Source organism: Natator depressus, chromosome 4 (assembly GCF_965152275.1).
Source record: "Natator depressus isolate rNatDep1 chromosome 4, rNatDep2.hap1, whole genome shotgun sequence".
Lineage (NCBI taxonomy): Eukaryota > Metazoa > Chordata > Testudines > Cheloniidae > Natator > Natator depressus.
The window spans coordinates 110,943,582-110,963,327 of NC_134237.1; the positions used below are offsets into that span (position 1 = coordinate 110,943,582).

At 35.7% G+C, this 19,746-nt stretch overlaps 1 protein-coding gene across 2 annotated transcripts in view; it reads left to right on the forward strand.

Annotated features, from left to right (window-relative positions):
• Positions 1–19,746, forward strand: part of TAPT1 (transmembrane anterior posterior transformation 1) — a 96,055-nt gene that overhangs the window by 26,050 nt on the left and 50,259 nt on the right. Inside the window, exons 3-4 of one of the 2 annotated variants that reach the window (XM_074951646.1) lie at positions 8,005–8,123; positions 14,096–14,119. In XM_074951646.1, coding sequence (XP_074807747.1) covers positions 8,005–8,123; positions 14,096–14,119 — 143 coding nt within the window. The remainder of the gene's footprint in view (positions 1–8,004; positions 8,124–14,095; positions 14,120–19,746) is intronic. The other variant, XM_074951647.1, reaches the window with a different exon arrangement.

Below are 19,746 nucleotides of genomic sequence, written 5' to 3' on the forward strand. Positions count from 1 at the left end.
CTGGTTGCCATAACCTTTTTAGTGGAGACTGAAGGAAAACAGGCACTAAACATCTCACCCTTCTTGATGTAATCAGTTGTTAGATCATCTTCCCTGCCAAGTAAAGGACCTATACTTTACTTTGTCTTTCTCTTGCTTTTAGTGTATTAAACATTTTGTTATTGCCTTTAATGTCCCTTGGTGGGTGTAACTCATTTTGTGCCGTAGCTTTTCTGATTTTGTCCCTATGTGCTTGTGCTAATTTTTTGTACTCCTGAGCAATTTGTCCATTTTTCCACTATTTATAGGAGTCCTTTTTTGATTTTCAGGTCATTAAAGAGCTACTTATGGAGCCATGTTGGCCTCTTATTATTCTTATCTTTCCTTCACATCAGAATAGTTTGCAGTTGTGCCTTTAATATTCTTCTTGAGAAACTGCCTGCTCTTCTGGACTCCTTTGACTCATCATTACCTAGAACTTTCCCTGTTTAACAGTGACTACAGTTCTAACTTGTCCGTCGGAAAGAGAGAGGGAATGAGAGGGAGGCAGGACAAGAAATTAGAAGGTATTGGGATAAGCCTTTCTCTCATTAATGGGTTATGCCTTGAGTGGACTGTGCGGTCATGTGCCTCCAGAATCCTGGTTCCATGAGTAAAGGAGTGGTGAGAAATCCCCCTTCTCCTTGTGCTCTTACCAGCTGTTTCTGCTCTTTCACAATGGTGCTGAAGTAGTCAGCAATGAATCTGCAAAGGATCACACAATCATGACTGGGTTTTTTCAGCTCCTACTGGCATCTTTACATGAACACCTTGTTCATTAACATAGGAATGAACATGTCTAGTCCAGGGAGCATTTTAAGATGACCCAAATTGTTGGGAACTGGAGAAGGGGGCGGGGGGATGACTGGGTGGATTGGCTAAAATTAGTGTTACCTCAGCTGTGACCAGACTTTGTCCTTTGTTCCTCAGGCTGTGGGGCTTGGGAGGCTATAGAAGTAACACATGTCTACACTTAAAACACTACAGTGATGTAGATAATCCACCTACCCGAGAGGTAGCTGGGTTAACAGAAGAATGTGGAGCAATGTAGTTATGTTGACCTAATTTTCTAGTGTAGATCATGACGAAGTCTGCAGAGAAGAGGAAGTATCTTACTTTGAGCATCCGAAGAAACTGGTTCTGAAGGGAGCAGTCTCCAGAGCTTAGTTGGAAAGGGAATAGCTGCAATGCAGCTGTCTGTGGGATGGAAGAAAATACTTGCCAACATTTGAAAGCTAAAAATAGATACGTTTGGGGAGAAATATGGATTCACCTCTCAATTTTATTGAAATATCACTGACCAAGGAAACTAGCAAGCAATTTGCAAAAAAATGAATTGTCCCTTCTAAATGGAGCTACTTACTGTGTATGAAAATGGGGAGAAGTGAAGGACTATCCCAGAAGATGCCTGTGTGCCCCCCCCCCCAAAAAAAAAGCATTAGAATTCAGACAGAAAATAGGGAGAGAGACTGATGGAAGGAAGACAATACCAACATAGGAAGTAGATGACACAAAAATTGAGAGACAGAAATGACCAACTTAAATTTAGGGGAAGGCAGAGAGTGGATTTTTATGAATTACCTGACCCTGTCGTCCCCCCCCCCCCTTATTCTTAAAGGGGTGAGGAGAAAGGAACAGTTCTCTTCCCCTCTCTTTATCATTGAGAGGGAAACTAAATATCGGAATGTTCTCGGACCAATAATATGTCTTCAAGATTTGCTGTAAACCATTGATGCTTGCCATTTCCCCCTATATTTTCTTTTAAAATTTTATTTTAGCAAATAGTTAACTTTTGAAAGTCTTGAAAAAAATCATAATGTACACTAACAACTAAAACTAATTTTAAAAATATATACCTTTATGGACGGGGGTGGGTGGGTGGAAATTTAGCAATATGGATTTGATTTAAATCACTAGTCGGGAAGACTCGATTTTAATCATGGATTTCTACATAAAAGTTCATTCTTGTTGGTTGTTATAACGTGAATACATATTCTTCACAACTCAGAGATAGATGTAGGTTTCGTTTTTAGAAGGTGCACGCTATACATTTTTAAAGTGATTTTTTTAAAAAAAAAATTTTCAGATTAGTTTTACAGCTATATCAGAAAATGAATGATTGGTTATTTCATTTACCAAAGGGAATTGATGCAGATATTTATGAAGTCGTTGGGAGATGAACTATCTCCAATCAACAGGTTAATCATTAATATTTGGAGGATTTTCTTGCCATGTATTAGAAGGAGAACGTCACCAGACAGACGTTTAAATTGTTTTATTTAACTAAAACAACAATATTATGTATTCTGGATTTTTTTCTTCAACAGCAAGCACATAATATTTTCACAAAAAAAGCACATGAATTTAGTTAAACATTCGTTTTTTAAAATCAGGTTTGTTTTTGTTAAAATAGTTAAATGAAATATTAAAAAAAAAAAAACCAAACTAAAATTAAATAGACTAGGTCAGCCAGGTCAACATGAGAAACTTAAAATATTGGCTTCTGCAGCTAACTCAGTTGTCTTCAACTTCATTTTCCTGTTTGTTCATAATCTGGAAAAGAAAAACAAGCTTTCCTGCTTTTTCAGGTCTCAAACGATTTCTCAATTTGGAATGAATTAGTCCAAAGGAAGAAAATATTCTTTCTACACTGGCAGAAGAAGCTATTACTGTTAAAAGTGAGATTATCACTTCAACAGTCTCTGAATCCAAGTGCTTAAGTGACTTCCACCAATTCACTGGTGTGACTTTCTTTAAAATATCATCAGCAAACATATATTTCCAGAATGGTTCACCCTTAGCTCTGAAGTTTATTATATTTGGCATTATGGAGGGATGATTGCTGGATCATAGAATCATAGAATATCAGGGTTGGAAGGGACCTCAGGAGGTCATCTAGTCCAACCCCCTGCTCAAAGCAGGACCAATCCCCAATTAAATCATGTCCATGTCCTAGCCAGCTCCTCCTCTTCAGCAGTTAAGGTTTGATCCTGGTACCGAGTATTGAGAAAGTGCTTGTCCCATTCTTTTTTTAATGCTTGTAATTGAACTGTCATTGCATATATCTCTCTTTAAGATCTCACTCAGTTCCTTCCAAATTTCAACAGCATCAGCAGTAAAACAGCTATTTCCCTGCATTTTGTTCAAGGCTACAGAAATAGGCTTCAGGGTACTCTGCATGCGTTCAACATTTCTCTTAAGCTGAATGTTGAGAACTTTGGCTGTGACAGTGCCATCTATTTTTTCACGATTTTGTTCACAAACTGTCATGAGATCAGGCCGGTTCTGATATAGTGCTCAAAACAGTCCACTACGGAGTTCCATCACATGTCTTGTGGGTGAGTTAGCTTGGTTCCTCCCACTTTTTTCAGAGCAACTGCTGCAAAGGGGTTGTTACAGAAGTATTTTGCAATTTCAACATTAGCCTTTATTTCTGGAACCCTGAAGTCTTTGGCTAGGAGGTGCATCAAATGAGCACTGCAACTGTATGTTGTTAGCTTGGGGCTCTCTTCTAAATAATTTCTTCTCATCTTGGATATGTTTGCAGCATTGTCTGTGACCAAGCTGTGTGCTAGACATTTGAATTCTTTTTCACAGTTTGTTATAGCTTTTACTGCTACTTTTTGTAAGTATTCTGCTGTGTGAGCTTTCCTGATTGTTTCTGAAAGGAAGACATTCCCTTCTTCTGTTGTCACACAAGCATATACAACAGGATCATTGTGGACATTGCTCCACCCATCAAGAATCAGGTTAACAATTTTACCCTCTAGACTTCTTGCACACTGCTCAATTTCTCTTTCATACACTTTATCCAGCAGTTTGCCTGAAACATCTGCTCTGAGTGGACTGTATCCTGGTGTTAATGACTGAACCATGTTAATGAAGTGTGGGTTCTCAATCATAAGGGAATGGAGTGTTTGTTGCATAAACAAACTGGGCAGTTTTTCCATCAATTACCTCTTTTTCTAATCTGGTTCTTATCACAAACTTATCTATGGTTGTTTCTGGATGATGGAGATTTTTTTTTCTTTTTGCTACAGGTGATAGATATACTGTGGCTATGTGACATACATGATAACTCCGAAACTATAGAAAATGATGGTGATCTTGAAGGTGGATAGTCGTGTGTGTCCCCCCCCGCCCCCCTTCCCCACACACCTCCTTTTTGGGTCAGGACCCCTACAATTACAATACCATGAAATTTCAGGTTGTAATAGCTGAAATCGTGAAATTTACAATTTTTAAAATCCTATTACTGTGAAATTGACCAAAATGAACCCTGAATTTGGTAGGGCCCTAATTATACTATAAAAACAATTGAAAGGTTTTGATAAGAACTTGATAAGAAAGCTATTGCCTTCTTTACACAAATAAACAACTTTAAGAAATATAGCACAAAATAAACAATTTACAGCAATGACTGACGCACGTAACCCTGGATATATTCCTTCAGACAGACTTAAAATTGCAAGTCCACTGCTACATGTTCCACACAAGATAATGAAGGAAAATTTTAAAGAATAATCACTTATATTATTAAATTGGGGAACGCACTAAATAGAAATCATGGCTACAAGCACCCATGCAGGGAAAAATGTGTTCCGACATAATTCTGTTGATTCTATGCCTGAGAACAAAACTGCAGAATGTTATGTTAAGGTTATTGAAGATGCCCTTAAAGAATACAGAGATCAGCATGATCTAAAAAAGTCTGCCATTTGCTCAGGCAAGGGAAATAAAATGGAAAGGGATGAGAACTACTCAGGGCAATCATCAACTTATTGGTATTCAGCACCTTATTTAAATTTTATTGTGAGAAAGAAATAATCCATTTTAGAGCAAAAGCACACTGGAAATTGAGAAATTCTTCTGTAATCATCATTGTGGCTGGTTGAAAAAAGAGTTGCTGTCCTAATTTCCTTGGGACATTTGGACCTCCTTAGGCACATTGTCTCTACTTTGCATCCAACGGTTGGAATTTACACTAGCAGGGACAGTACTCTTTTTTATTAAAACCATAAAATGTCTTTTATACAATATGCTACAGAGGTTCACTGAACATACAAAAACAATTGACAGGTTTAAGAGATCATACGGACTAACTACTCTTTCAACCAAGATGGAAATCTGGCTTGATCTGATTAGCAGCAAAGAACTGGAACCACATATGGCTAAAATTGAAAAATTACTCAGAAGTTATGGCACAGTTCCATACTGTAGTAAATAAAAGTGGTTCTGAATACAAAGAACATATATTGTGCCTAGAATAGGACAAGGAGTGTGCTGGATTATATTCCTGAGTTACTTCTTCTAGCAAATTAATTTGAATATTCAGATTTCTACTCCAAATCTACCTTTGTGAAGGAGATTGTCAGCATTAAACTGTGTAAGTCAAATCAAGACAATTGAATTCAGAATGTTGTCAGGGTTTGTTCTGTTTTTTCCTCCACTCCCCACTCCAAGACATTATGCTTTTGTCCAGTCAGTTCAGCATCTAGTGAGCATGTTCTTAGCACACTCGTGGTTTGATTTGAAAAAATTGTAGTAGGCTGGCTTTTGAAAATAAATTTATAAAGCTGGTAAGTATATTGAGATCTAAGAGCAGATACAAAAGCTGTGGGCCTAACTAGCTGGGAGATTGGAGACTCAGTTATGTTATCTTGTGTAACGTATAGAACTGTAAACTTTTCATTTTGGATTATGTATCTATTTGAAGCATAAATGGGCTTACAAAATGAGTTGCAGAGTATAAATTTGTTTCATTTAATGAAACCTTGATATGTTTGTTTTTAATTTTCCAGTGGGTATTTTCCGTGGGGGTGGGGGAGAAATCACAACGGCCCTGTTCTCCCAATCCCTCTCTGGAAGTTCGTGTTATGTCTTACCTGTGTAACAGAATTTGATTGTATACAGATTCTATCCGGGATAATTTTTTGAAGCTTAATGCTTGTGATGCTCTTGCTCTTTCTGAAAATAATTTGTGTTAGAGGTATTTAGTTTCAATGACTAAAAAAATCAACTACAGGGTTTTGTTGCTTAGCAACATTCAAGTGTAATTTTAATTTCATGTTGGTGTGTATTTAATTTAGTAAAGGGTTAAAGCTTACCTGGGAAGGTGCAGTTCTTTCTAAGCAGAGCTTAAAAAAATAGCCTGATGCTTACTAGCCAATGTGAAAATGCATGTGCTGCTACACATCCTGAAATGTAAAGGAAAAAAAGTATTGCTTGTTGTACATTATACAGTGTATCTTTTTCCTAAATTGTCTTCAGTGACTATTTCCTCCTTTCTCTCTTGCAATACTGTACTTTCTCCCAATCTCTCCCACACACATTTTCCCAGCCTCTACACACATGCAGGCACCCACATCTGCTCTCACATAGGGCTTTGGAGCAATTACCAGTCATATAGTATCCAGAGGATATATATAATTTACTAGACTCATTCCAAGAATAATACAAACACTTTCGGGGATTGGGTAGTGTACCACTGCCCAGGAACAGTCCCTGGGTGAGAAGCCACCCCTACCCTCGTCTGTTGAGACACAGAAAGATGTTTGGGATTTCTACCAGAATGTTGTTGTTTGACCTTTCTCTGGGACTGCATATTTCATATGGTCTCTGGTTAATAGATGTCTGAAGATGCTACTTAGCCCCCACTGGCTCCTGGAAAGGCATAGGAGTTGTCTGTCTCTCTCCTTACCACCCCAGAACCTCTTGACTGCTGAATGATCAGTGCGTATCTGCAATTCTCCGCCTTCGTTAGCCACTGTTTTTGGCTCCTCTTTCCATTGCTCATCTCTGCTATTGCTTGTAGTTTCTCCATTCAGCAGCCAGGTGATTCTTCTCAATCTCTGTTCACATGGCTCTGGAATAATAGAGTAAATTGATCATACTTGTAACTTTAAGTGGTCATTGTTGTTTCTACATTGGATATGGGATTATATTGATATTTTCCATACAAAAACTAAAGTTTACCTGAGTTTGTCACAGAATTTCCAGGCTGCCTTACTAACAGAATCTACATTTGCTTAGTTACCACAGAGTACCTGTGAACTTGGCTGTAAGAAGAAGGGAAAAAAAAGCTGTTTCCAGCCTTAAGTATCTTGCGTGCTAATTTACACCCAGTTTAAAGTTTTTGTTACCTTTAATTTAAAAGATTAACTTCCTAAATAAGTTCTCTCCCATAAGATTGGACAAGAAAAGTGGGTGATACCCCTCAAAGAAAATTAACATTAGCCCTGGCCTGATATGGTAGAACAATATTTTAAACACTGATCTTTTATCTAGTTAATCAATATATTTCATCATGATGGGAAATAGATATTTGTGAAGACAAACACATTAAAAAGAACATCTGTAAAGTAGCCATCCTTTGTATTTTAAAACCTACAAATCATACACGTTGTAAGAAGAGTGATCACTTTAGATAAGCTATTACCAGCAGGAGAGTGGGGTGGGGGGAGGTATTTTTTCATGCTTTGTGTGTATAAAAAGATCTTCTACACTTTCCACAGTATGCATCCGATGAAGTGAGCTGTAGCTCACGAAAGCTTATGCTCAAATAAATTGGTTAGTCTCTAAGGTGCTACAAGTACTCCTTTTCTTTTTGCGAATACAGACCAACATGGCTGTTACTCTGAAACCTCAACTGTGTAACCTGAGTAGAAGTCAGAGCTGGTGATCTGCAGTTTCATCCAAGGGCAGTTCACCTATTGAATAAAAATTGAGACAAGTGAGCTGCGGAAGCCTGCAAAGCTTCTGCTATTTGGACCTCATGGAGCAGAATATTTACTGAATAGATTTCCAAGTTTACCACATGTTGCGTCCTACAGTTCAGCTGGCTAAATAAGTGGAAGTATTGTGCATAACTGGGGGTTTACTATTTTATATTTTTGTTGACTGACTGAGGTCTTATATGTGAAATTATTACAATATAGACAGTTGTGTAAAAGGAATGACATGTTTGTCTTTGTTTTTATAATCTAGTTGATGTTTTTTGGCATCTTTTTGTGCCTGGATGCTTTTCTCTATGTGTTCACCCTGCTTCCTTTGCGAGTTTTTCTGGCATTGTTCCAGTTCATCACTCTGCCTTGCTATGGCTTACGGTAAGTTTTTGTTTTGTTTTAAAAAATATTACCATCTTTAAATATTTTAACTAAATGGTTAACTTTTTGTAATTAGCCTATTTAATTTTATGGCCCTTTGGGCTCAGACTCATATTGATAATGGATTCCAGTGTTGTGAATAGAAGGTCTCACTTAAACCTACCAAAACAGGAAAAAAAGTCAAATTAGTCTTAACACTCATCACTAACTCACCCCTTTGGTTGGCCCACATGTTGCCCATAACATCATGCAGACACGTTTTTTTAAAGGGTTGAATTAAATAGCTACATTTTTTTAAGTGTTGAATTAAATAGCACTTTTAATTCAGTGGTTGTTGATGGGCACCTTGATGCATTGTGGCTTTGTGTTGAAATAAACACTTAGGAGAAAATTATTTTGCTGTGAAATCAAAGGTAACCCTTTTCCTATATAAAAAGCATGATTTTGCTTCAATAATGAAGTAAATGCTGGGTGGAGTGGGCACCTTACTTCAACAACCAAGGGTACGCATACCCCTGGGGCTATGTAGAGATCTTCCAGGGGGATACATCAACTCATCTAGAGATTTGCATAGTTTTACAACAGGCTACATAAAAAGCACTAGCCAAGTCATTACAAACTAAAATTTCATCCAGACGCTTCTTTCTGTCTTGCTCTATATACTTTACACTGAAATATAAGTACAATATTTATATTCCATTTGATTTATTTTATGATTATATGGTAAAAATGAGAAAGTAAACAATTTTTCAGTAATATTGTGCTGTGATACTTTTGTATTTTTGTCTGATTTTTGTAAGCAAGTCTTTTTTAAGTTAGGTGTAACTTGGGGGTATGCAAGGCAAATTAGACTTCTGAAAGTCGTACAGCAGTCTAGAAAGGTTGAGAGCCACTGCCTTACTAAAATTATTTAAGGAACCTGACTGATTTGGGGGATTGGTAATGAGTATAGAGACTTTCACTCCTAGATCAATAGTTCTGATTGTTAATGCATAAAAGTTATTACCAGCTGATAGAATCCCCCCCCCACCCCCCCTGGCTGAGAGAACAAAGATTGATTGGATGCAGGCCTGTCCAGAGAAATGTGAGGACTTGATATATCATGCTCATTAGGGCCCCTCCCTCTCCTTTTTCACTTTGTTTACACAGAAGTTATTGCCATTTTGGGGTGCCCCCTGATCTCAGGGCCCTGGTACAGTTGTCACCAATTCTTCTCCCCCCGCCAACCCTGAATAGATGCATAGATTAAATTTAGTTTAATCCTGAAAAGAGGGTATCTCCATTTAGATGTTATACAAACCCTTGAGTGTATTACACTTGAGAGATTGCAGTACTGGTGCCTATGCGGTAATATTTATTTGAATTAATAGAATATTGTGTGGCTGCAATCTGCACTTTCATAAGCACTGCATTGTCCTAATAATAAAAAGTCAGCTTGCATTTGTATTATATAGACAATGTTTTGTGGGTTTGAAATGTTTTATTTTAGAACATATCTTTTTAACAGAGGGAAAGCTAGTGTGATTTACATGAAAAAGACCACCATAGCTTTTAAAGTGTCTTCCTGTTTTGTGTTGTGAAATTTGTGTGCGCAAATTTGGTTAATGTTTAAAACTATTAAAAATGGACACTAGATGGCAGCCTTCAGTGTATTTTATCTTGCTGTTTCATGAGATTAATCTGGGAGTTTTTCATAATGCGAAACAAAGATTTTTCTTACCATGTACGTCTGTAGTATAGCACAGTACTACAGTTTATCAATTTTAACTTGTTTGTTCATCACCAATTAAACAACATCCATACAGAGTCTTACAAGAGGAGATGTAATCACCAAAATATTAAAATACAGTTCAACTCTAAAACTGTCATTTAAAAATGGCATTGTGGGGATTTATTCTCTTGATTACTTCCTTTCTTTTTACACAGTTTACAAGTAAAATGTTTTCTTTTCCTTGATGCCAGCCTTGCAGAGCTAGTCTGGGATCAGGAAAAGAAGCCTCTTCTACTGTGCATAATAATCTGTAATAAATATCTATAGACTAAACGTTGTTTTTTAGATGTACCTTGGCAACCCCATTGTCTTCAGTCAGGTTTTACAGGTGTGGCCAAGAGCCAGTAATTTAACAATTTGGTCCACTAATTTAACTTTTTTTTAATGTTTGAGCCAGAATCCAACTCATTCTACTATTTTGGCTATACAGGGCTAAAAGAAGTAAGTAGTAGTAAAAACCTTTCATTGCTAATATCAACAGCTATGATTTTCAGTAAACCTAAGGAGCAGATCTTTTCAGTGAGTAAGTTCAGTTTTGTTCAAGCACTTTTCAAAACAACTTCACTCGAAACACACCTTTGCAAATACATTTAGCGAGGTAGACTCTTCATTAGAGTAGATTATCATACATTGTCTAATTCATGGATGTTTTAAATGTGATGACTTCATATAATGTTCACACTTAATTCATGTTTACAATACACTGTAATTTTGTTTAGCATGACATGATGATGCTGTTCCTAGGCATTCTGAGTTCTCAATTTTACTTTTGTTATTTAATAACCACTGATTTGATTTGGTGTAGCAAAAAATAAAATTTGGGCTTTGATTCCCAAAATTATCAGTATACACTTATGTATAGCTAAATACCATGTCAGTAGGTAAAGCATATCTATAATTACTGAAGTTATTGACAAAGCAAATCGCTGATTAACTTTCTCTTCCTCACACAGTTCAAGTAGGTGTTCTGCCCTTTGGTTGGAAAGATTTGACTAGTTCTTCCTTATAGCTGTAACCTGTAACATCATATTCCATTCTGTATAGTAAATAAAAGTGCTCCTCCCTTCACTTGGACTTTTTTCTCAAGATCTCATTAGGGAAGTTGATCAGTGTTCTGTCTCACTTCTCCTTTTGCTCTTCATTTATTCTATTTCCTTGTAACTTTACTGTTCTTTATAAAATAGGGATTGTATTTCCCTTCCTTTTTTCTTGGAAAAACTTAAAGCTTTTCCTTTTATGTCAGGCTAATCTGTATTCGTGGTAACATGTATGGTGCTTAAATGCAAAGAAGGAACTGTACATAAGAAACATATGTGTATATTTTAATATCCCCATGAAACAAATTAGCTGAAATGTTGAACAAGGAGATTCCCATATCTGGGATAAATTTCCTGTCGCCATTCTACTTGAGCATTGTCAGGTTTTGACATACCTACTTTACAGGTTAGAGAATATAAGCTCTTCAACAATTTGACCACTAAGTTATTCTAGGTCACTTTCTTTGGTCTAGATTTAAATCTGTTGTGCAAATTCTGGTTCATTATATTTGTTAGAACAACATTAATTTTTAACTTAAATAGCTATATCTTCACAGATGCTCAAAATTACTGAAGCTGCAGCTTATCTACAGTACATTCGTAGTTGGAGCAATTCAAGAGTCTGTCACTAAGTGTAAACTGCCTGTCATTCTTGCTCAGCAAAACTGGCAGGACTTTGGTGCTGTTTCCCTTGGGACTGAGTGATAGTGTGTATTTTTGTAGTTTGGCAGGCCTAATTTCCTTAGGTCTGTGTTCCAAACATAGAGTGGGTGTCTGTAAAGATTTGACAAATAGTTTAGGAAGTTAAGTAGAATTACGAAACTCTTAACTCAAATAATTCCAGTGACTGATGTCTTCCTCCAAGGAAGAAAAAATTCTCCTAAATTCAATAAATCTTTTTTTGCTATTCTTACTGTTAACTAAATTCTGGATACTAACCAAGATATTCTTCAGCCACTCAATCATGCTGTGCTGGAACACCAATTCTAATGTAAAGGATTTCCAAAAATTTGTTGGAATAAATCTCTTACGATACTTCTCAAGAGTAGATTCTTAAACTGTACTTCTGAGAAAAGTACTAGATGTTTCCTTGACAATTGAGCCAGATCTGATTAGTTCAGACAACAGATTTCCTAAGCATCTTAATCTTTTGCTTGTAGAATTTTATAAGGATATTGATCATTTATTTTCAGCCTAGCATAGCTAAAGGCCCATGAAGAAATGATAGGAAGATCTTTGTTCATAATAATATTGGTACAAAGAGTCATAGGATGAAGTCTTAAAATTGCACATTATCCAAGACAGTTTCTTAGATATTAGGACTAAAGAGGATCCTATAATTCTATAATTAAGCCATAGAATGAGTAAAGACTAGATTAAATTACATCTTTGTTCTTTCCTGAAAGTGAGGTTTTTCTATAATCTCAGACATTTTTTTTTTTAAAGCAGCATTCTAGAAAATACTGAACTAGATTATAAATTTTCTCATATGGGAAGAAATGTCAGTATCTAAGTATTAAATCCTTGGAGTGTTTCCCTAAAATGTTCAAACTTGTTCTGTGGTGTGGAATTCAACAGATCTATCTTTTAAATATACTTGGTATACAGGGTATGTTATTGCTCTGCTCATTTCTTCCTAAAAAGAATAAGTAGAACTAGGTCCAATTATAATTAATTTAGCTCCCTTCTAGGCTTAATTGTAGTGGCTATAACTATAAAATTCCCCATTACCCATTTTGGGCTTCAGTCCTTTCAATAGGAAATAAACAAATGTTACTGCTTTACTTCAAAGAAAGAACTATAGCAGAGAGAACCGTCTAGAAAAACCAAACATACTTTTCCTCTATGGATCTTGTTTCTTTGTCATATTGTCAGACCTTTTTAAAAAAGTAAACTGGAGTTTCCATTACATACAGACTTAGTCCCCAGCTGTTTGTTTTGTTTTTGGGAAGGTGTTTTTTGTGCTAAGAACTAGTTCCAGCCCTTGTACTCGCATAGATTCTTCACTGTCTGATGAAATCACTGAGAAGGCAAATGTGTGTCTTCTTCCATCAGGATATATTCTAATTTATTCCTTCTAAACAAAAATCCAAAACCCTGTCCATGTGCATTCTGTGTATTCTACGTTAGAAAAGCTTATCAGTGTCAGGGCAGACGTCCATCTTTCCTTTCCATAACTACGTAGTGTAGCGACATTACAACCTTCTCTTTCTTTCTCTCTTGTAAATCAGACTGAAGGGAAGAGCACTTTCACTTCTTTATAGGATGGAATGTGGTGTCACAGGGAACTTCACCATGGTGAGTAAATCCTGATTTTCCTTTTATGCTATCAGCAAAATTCACATCTACTTGTAGTCAGTAGACTGACTGATCACAATATATAAATGGACAACATAGGTAGATTATTAATTAACTTTCCTGGGTAAAACGTCTGGCACTTATACGTTGCCCACAGACGTATGGCTCTTTATAGGAAAGCATAAAGGCTAACCCTTGCTATTAGAAATAGACTTGTATAAGTCACATAAGACTCACATAATAGTCTTATGTGACTTTTCCTGGCTATGGAAATATAGTTTGATATTAAAAATCAGTTGCTTTTAAAAATTTTGTAGGTAGTGTATGTGTACCACTTCAGCCAACGTATAAAAAATTCTTAACATCATAGCCCCTGCTCTGTTTTGATTAATTATCTAGCATAGTACATGGTCTGTTTTTACTTTGTATAGTAATACATTGTATTCCAAATGCATCTCTGCACCATCATAGTTATGTTTTTTGCTTGTACTTTATTTTTTAAGCAAATTTTTAAATTAAAACTACAGGAGACTTGTAAAAACTGTAACTCAGTTAACTGAGTGACATTACTTTGTATCTCTGGGTGACCACAAGACCAACTTCAGTCTCTGGATTTTTGAAAATATATCTGCATTTCACCAGGTGTAAAAAACTGAGCTAATTGTTTTGTTTTTCAGAAAGAAAGTTATAGATATTGTGAAAATTTTTAGACTTATTTGCAAAATAAAATAGACACTTAAAATTGTGCTAAGTTCTTCATTTGCTGACTTTTAATATTATTGCTGCTTGTTATTTTAAAAGGAAATTAAGTGAAATTTTTTTATTGTTCTCACATGAAGTCTTATTTTGCATTTATTCTGTGACAGCTCTCATCAGGGCCTAAGAATCAGGTTGGTTTTATGTTACGTTCTTAGCATGGTCTTGTGCTGTGTTGTTTGCATGTAGTTTTTGTGGTGTTTGAAAGGTGAAGTGCCATTTAATATTGACAAACTTAGCCCCATTTTGTCCTATATTTCAAATGGAGGTGTATGAGCAATACCTTAATATTAGAAACCAGTTGAGGAGAACTGCACGCGCACATGCACACACAGTCACACATACACCTTTTCCAAAGCAAAAACTGACACTAATTTCAGTCTATATGCAGGCATGCTTATAGCAAACTCATTTTGGTTTTGTTTTCCCTGACATTTTAATTAGTAAAGATATTTTTATGAAAAATAAAAGCATTGTTTTTTAAGCAGTAGCCTGCTCGTTCCTGTTTATGCCTCATTTAAAGTCATAATCCTCTAATTCAGTAATATAATTATGATGCTGCAAGTGAAGGATTAAGACTTCAGTTGAGGAAAAATTATATATATATAAGGAGCTAAAAGTTTAACAATTCAGTTTTCATGTAAATATCAGTAATAGTTGTAAAAAAGGAGAAACGAAAACCAATTTAGATCTGTTAGCAATAGTTGTATTTAAATCGAATGTTCTTTGACTTTAAAGAGAGATGTGGTCAATACACTGAGGCTCAAAATTTAGAAGTGATTTATTTTTAAACGTACAATGCTTAATATTTAATGGAGAAGTTGTAATGAATATTTTTTTAAAATTCAAATGAAAAGATTTTTGTTTGGACTGAAAAATTCACTTAGTTTTGCGACCGAAACTTGAAGTGTTTTTAGTGCATGAACCAGACAGTACAACTAACTAGCCTGTTGCATTATGTAAGTTCAGTGAAATGCAATAGGTACTCTATATAATTAAGTAAATTAATTTTTATGACAAAATCTGGCTCAATCTAAGATAGTATTAATAATGTGTTCATTAATAACTTGATATGTTTTTAAAGGATTTCAATCATAACTATCTTACATTTTTGTATAATCTGTAGTGTGTATTACTGTGTATTTATTTGTATTACAATAGCGCTATGAGCTCTGTTTTGCTAGGTGCTATACAAACACAGAACAAAAAGTCAGTCCCTGCCCCAAGGGGCTTAGCATCTAAGTATAGAACAAGAGACAGCAGATGAATATCAACAGACAGGGAGTACAAGTAAACAACAAGACATTTATTGATCAGCATGAAAGACTGTGTTTGCTGCATACTAGCAGCCTTACCTACAGCAGCTGTGATGTGAGGACAGCAGGAATAACAATAACAAGGTTGTCTAACACTTCCCATTATAACAGCCTGTCTTCAATTGCTTATAACTTTGTCAATTTTTAACTGCTTAGGTTGAAATATTCCATGCTTAGTGTCTGCCTCAGATTGTTTTGTTTCTGAAAGTTTGAGCAAAAATGACTCACCTGTTTTTCAATAACAGGGCTAGTGAAAAATAAATAGTTTTGCTAGTATTTATTAAAAAGAGTCTGAGTCTTTTGGAATGGCTCTAGTGCCTCAGAGCTTTGGAACAGTAATTCAGAATTTGGCAGGGGATCAGCTGGTAGGCTGAACAGAGAATAAATTGGGTGCTACTTTTTACGCTCTTTCACATATGCAACAGCGTGATAAAATTACAAACAGAAATGACATTAAAAGGCAACAAATTTTAAAATTGATAATCAGTTGTTGCATAGTTCATAACTCGCTGCCAAAGAATATTGAACCAAAATATATATAGTCTTATATAAATGTAATCTTTTTTGAATCTATTACACTTAAATTAGTTAAGAATTTTAAAAAGGTAATAAACTTTCTGGAATAAAAACCAATCATTTACTGCCTGGTATTGGAAAGAAACGTCTCTTTTGGGCATATTCCTGAATATTTTTCCATCATGAGGATTTATCCTCTGAAGCATTAATCAGTATTTGAGACGACAAGATGTTGGACTAGATGGACAGTTTGACTGGATCGAATATGGCTGCCTGTGTGTTTGTCATCTTTTTGTATAGTCGTACATTTTGAATTTATAATCTAAAAAATTTAGAAAAGTACCTAGATGTTGCAATTTAACACAATACAAAGTAAATATAACGTGATATTAGAATTAGGGAGAGAAGATGGATAATTTTTGTGCTTCTGTTCTTTTTGTTTTGCAATCAATTGCCACTTCTGCTGTGTAAGAGCAGCTAGGACAAGGATATTTTATCCAGATGGCCCTTTACTTACAAACAAACCGTACATAAGAAATTTGCTGTCTCTTGTGAGTTAATGCTTAAAACACAACAATAAAAACCCCTCATGTTTGTTCTTAGGTGTCTTTGTTGCCTTTTTGTTTTTAGTTTGGCTTTTGTTTTTTGTGGTGGGCCAATAGAAGAAATGCCATCACTGATTCTCCTTGGGATAAATTTGGTAAAAATCAGTAGCCTTGCTTCTCTTTAAAATATTGGCTGCACTGAGTAAAATTGTGAATAAGTTTATTATATCATTATATTATGGATCCTTTATATGTGGGATAAAGATAGCTAAAAATGCACTAGCCAGATTATAGGTTTTGGATGCCAAACTCTCATCAGCTTTATACATTTAATTGACTTAGTTATTCTGGATACCAGTAAACCAGTGTTTTATTGTGGTTCATTTTACTCATGCTCTACCAATTGTTAAATAACTTCAATGGTACAGCTGTTAGAACAAAGAAGGGTTTGGCAAGGACAGATGGCAATGCAGTATGAGCCTGAAACTATTTTTCTTCTCCTAGAATAATGTACAGTACAAATACTGTAAAAACAAATATTCTCTGCAGTTGAAATACTCCTGAAATGTGAGCATTTGTAATTTTTTTCTTCATAATGATATTTGTGTTTCTGATCTTTTGCACAAGTTTAGACACTTGGGCTTTGTTTCTCCCAAACAATAGATGGAGACAGAACTCCTTCCTACTGTTTGAGATGTACGTAAGACATTTGTTTGGAATAGCATGGGTATAAATTGACTTATGATTGTTTCAAAAATGAAATTTAAAAAAAAGTCTTCTGAAGCAAAGAAATTTTCCCCTATTTGTTCCTTTTCATTGGTCAAACATTGTTCTTTTTCTATAGTTTTTGCATTATATTGCAATAGTCAGGGATGTTTAAGGGGCTGGCAGTAGCTACTCATGTAGGTCTTAAACTGGCTTTTCTTATGTCAGAAATATAATAATTTTTAAAAGTAGATAATTTTTCCCCATTAGCTCATATTTAAAGCAAAATAAATTTGAGGTTAAAATAACCTTTTTTACGTTCTTGACAACTGGAAAGATCTATTTAATTGATGTGACATTAACATCACAATAACCCTTCCTAGCCTTTGATATATTGCCACTATACATCTCTGTACATCTCCACTATATTCTTTTAAGTACCATAACACAGTGATGAACAAAATAGCTTGGTAGGACAAAAAACCCAAATGAAGGTTGGCCTCTTGTGTGCTCATAAGAGGGTGGCCTCACTTACAGCTTCGCTGCCTGGCTAGAGCCCTGAGAGAGATTGAGTTCTTTGGTCTGTACCAACATCTATGGATGTTCTATGGAGAGTGAGCTAGTGAATGCCCCAAGATTATCCTCATAAACAATAGTAAAGTAAATTGAAACTTCTGTGCAGTGGATTATGGAGAAAACAAATTGTTCTTTTCTTCACTGAAGGGAATCGGATTTTTTTTAGGCTGACTGTAATTCAAGATTCTAAATAAATATGTAAATAATCAGTTGGAATCAGTAAACAATTGTGTGGAGTGTGTGTAAAACACTGCAGAGAGTAGGTGGGCTTCTGATTTTGTCAGTCCAAGGAGAATGTAGAATTTGCCTACTTCTGTTAAGTAAAGTAATCAGAGACAAGATAGGTGAGGGGTATTATCTTTCACTGGACTAACTGTGAAAGATGCTACCTCACCTACCTTGTGTTTCACATGTCCTGGGACCAATGTGGTTTACAATAGTACTGCAAATAAGTAAAGTAATCTGCTGCAATGGAACTGTATACCTTACGTAATTTATGTACACCTAACCTGACATATTCATTGTATTTTTATACCACAATTTTTGCTTTGGAAATGTACTAAAATGTAGAGGGGTTTGTCAACATTTTATATTCTGATAAGGTACCAGTTAAATCTGATTATGGCTCTTCCTTTAATGTATCACTCATAGCATCTCTGCCATATTTTATAATTTCTATATAGAGTGATTTCATTATGTATGTGTATCTGTCCAGGCAATTTCTCTCTTGCCCATAATTTTTTAATTTCCTTAGGCTGGTAGAAAATAAGGGCTTGTTCACTCTTGCAAATGTACTGAAATAGCTATTCCAGAGTAATTATTCCGGTATAAGCCCCCATTTACACACTAATTCTTGTATATGAGTGCCTTTTTAATTCACTTTTTCCAGAATGAGTATTCACAAAGGGGCTTAGACTAAAATAACTATTCCTGAAAACATAGACAACCCTGAAGATAAAGAAACATTCTCTGTATCCAGCTTCCAGACAGTTGCACGTCTACTACAGCTGGAGCAAAGTTGCCTTATCATTCTGGGCTCAGCTACTCCTGAATTAATGATCATGTTTTAACACTTGTGAATGCATCAGAAAGTTCTAGTGTAGACAAGAACACAATCATAATAATAATCATTGTAACTGGTCCAAGTTAACTGTAGTGTCCTTGTTTCTACTAGAGCTGTCATTTGTTAGTAAACACGTGTTAAAACAATTTTTAATTCAGATGTAGACATGCTTATGTACAGTACCTCACAAGATTGTTATGAGGCTTAATTCACTAATGTTTCCCATGTGCTTTTGATATTTGGCACTATGGTGCTTTAACCCTTTGACCCAATCTGTAAGAATTTTAAGTGTCCGGCATCTGGTTAGTGCTCAGTAGTTGGTTATAAGCATTGATAGGTGAGTATCTTCCTTGGAATTTCATTGTGCTAAATATGAAGTGTGGGTGTCTTGGGGCAAGTTGGCATGCTTTGTATGGTTTTTGTTAAAGTACGTTGAATGGTTGGTAGCCCATACTACTTAGGCAGAAGAATATGCCTGGAAAGTGTTATGCTGTATACTCTTACATTGGCTACGTGTTTGGGAGCTAACTTGGGCATTTCAGGTTGTGTGCTTTTGAGAAAGTTGCAGAATCTTAGTACTAAAAAGAGATATTGAATAGTATATTAGGGGTTTGTACTCCAACCCGCAGCATCTCGTTCAGTCCTTGAGGGGGCCATTTAGGGATCTGGGGCAAAAAATCTGGGTCCTGCTTTGAGCAGGGGGTTGGACTAGATGACCTACTGAGGTCCCTTCCAACCCTGATATTCTATGATTCTATGATCTCATTCTTTGTACTGCAGTCTCAGAGAAGGAGGCTTCATTTCCTTCTCAAAGAGTGAAGCAAGCATGGCTACTTCTGTAAGGGAGAAGATTAAATTGATATGTGAAATGGCCCAGAATGAAAGGTTCAGTAAAAGCAAATATACCTATGTGCACAAGGCTCTTGTCAAGGTTGGGAGCAAATGAGATTTTATTTGAATTTCTGGGGCCTTAACAGCTAGTAGAGAAGCAATCCTATTCAAGACTGATCTGTAATTTTGTATAATTGTTCCTAGTGCAC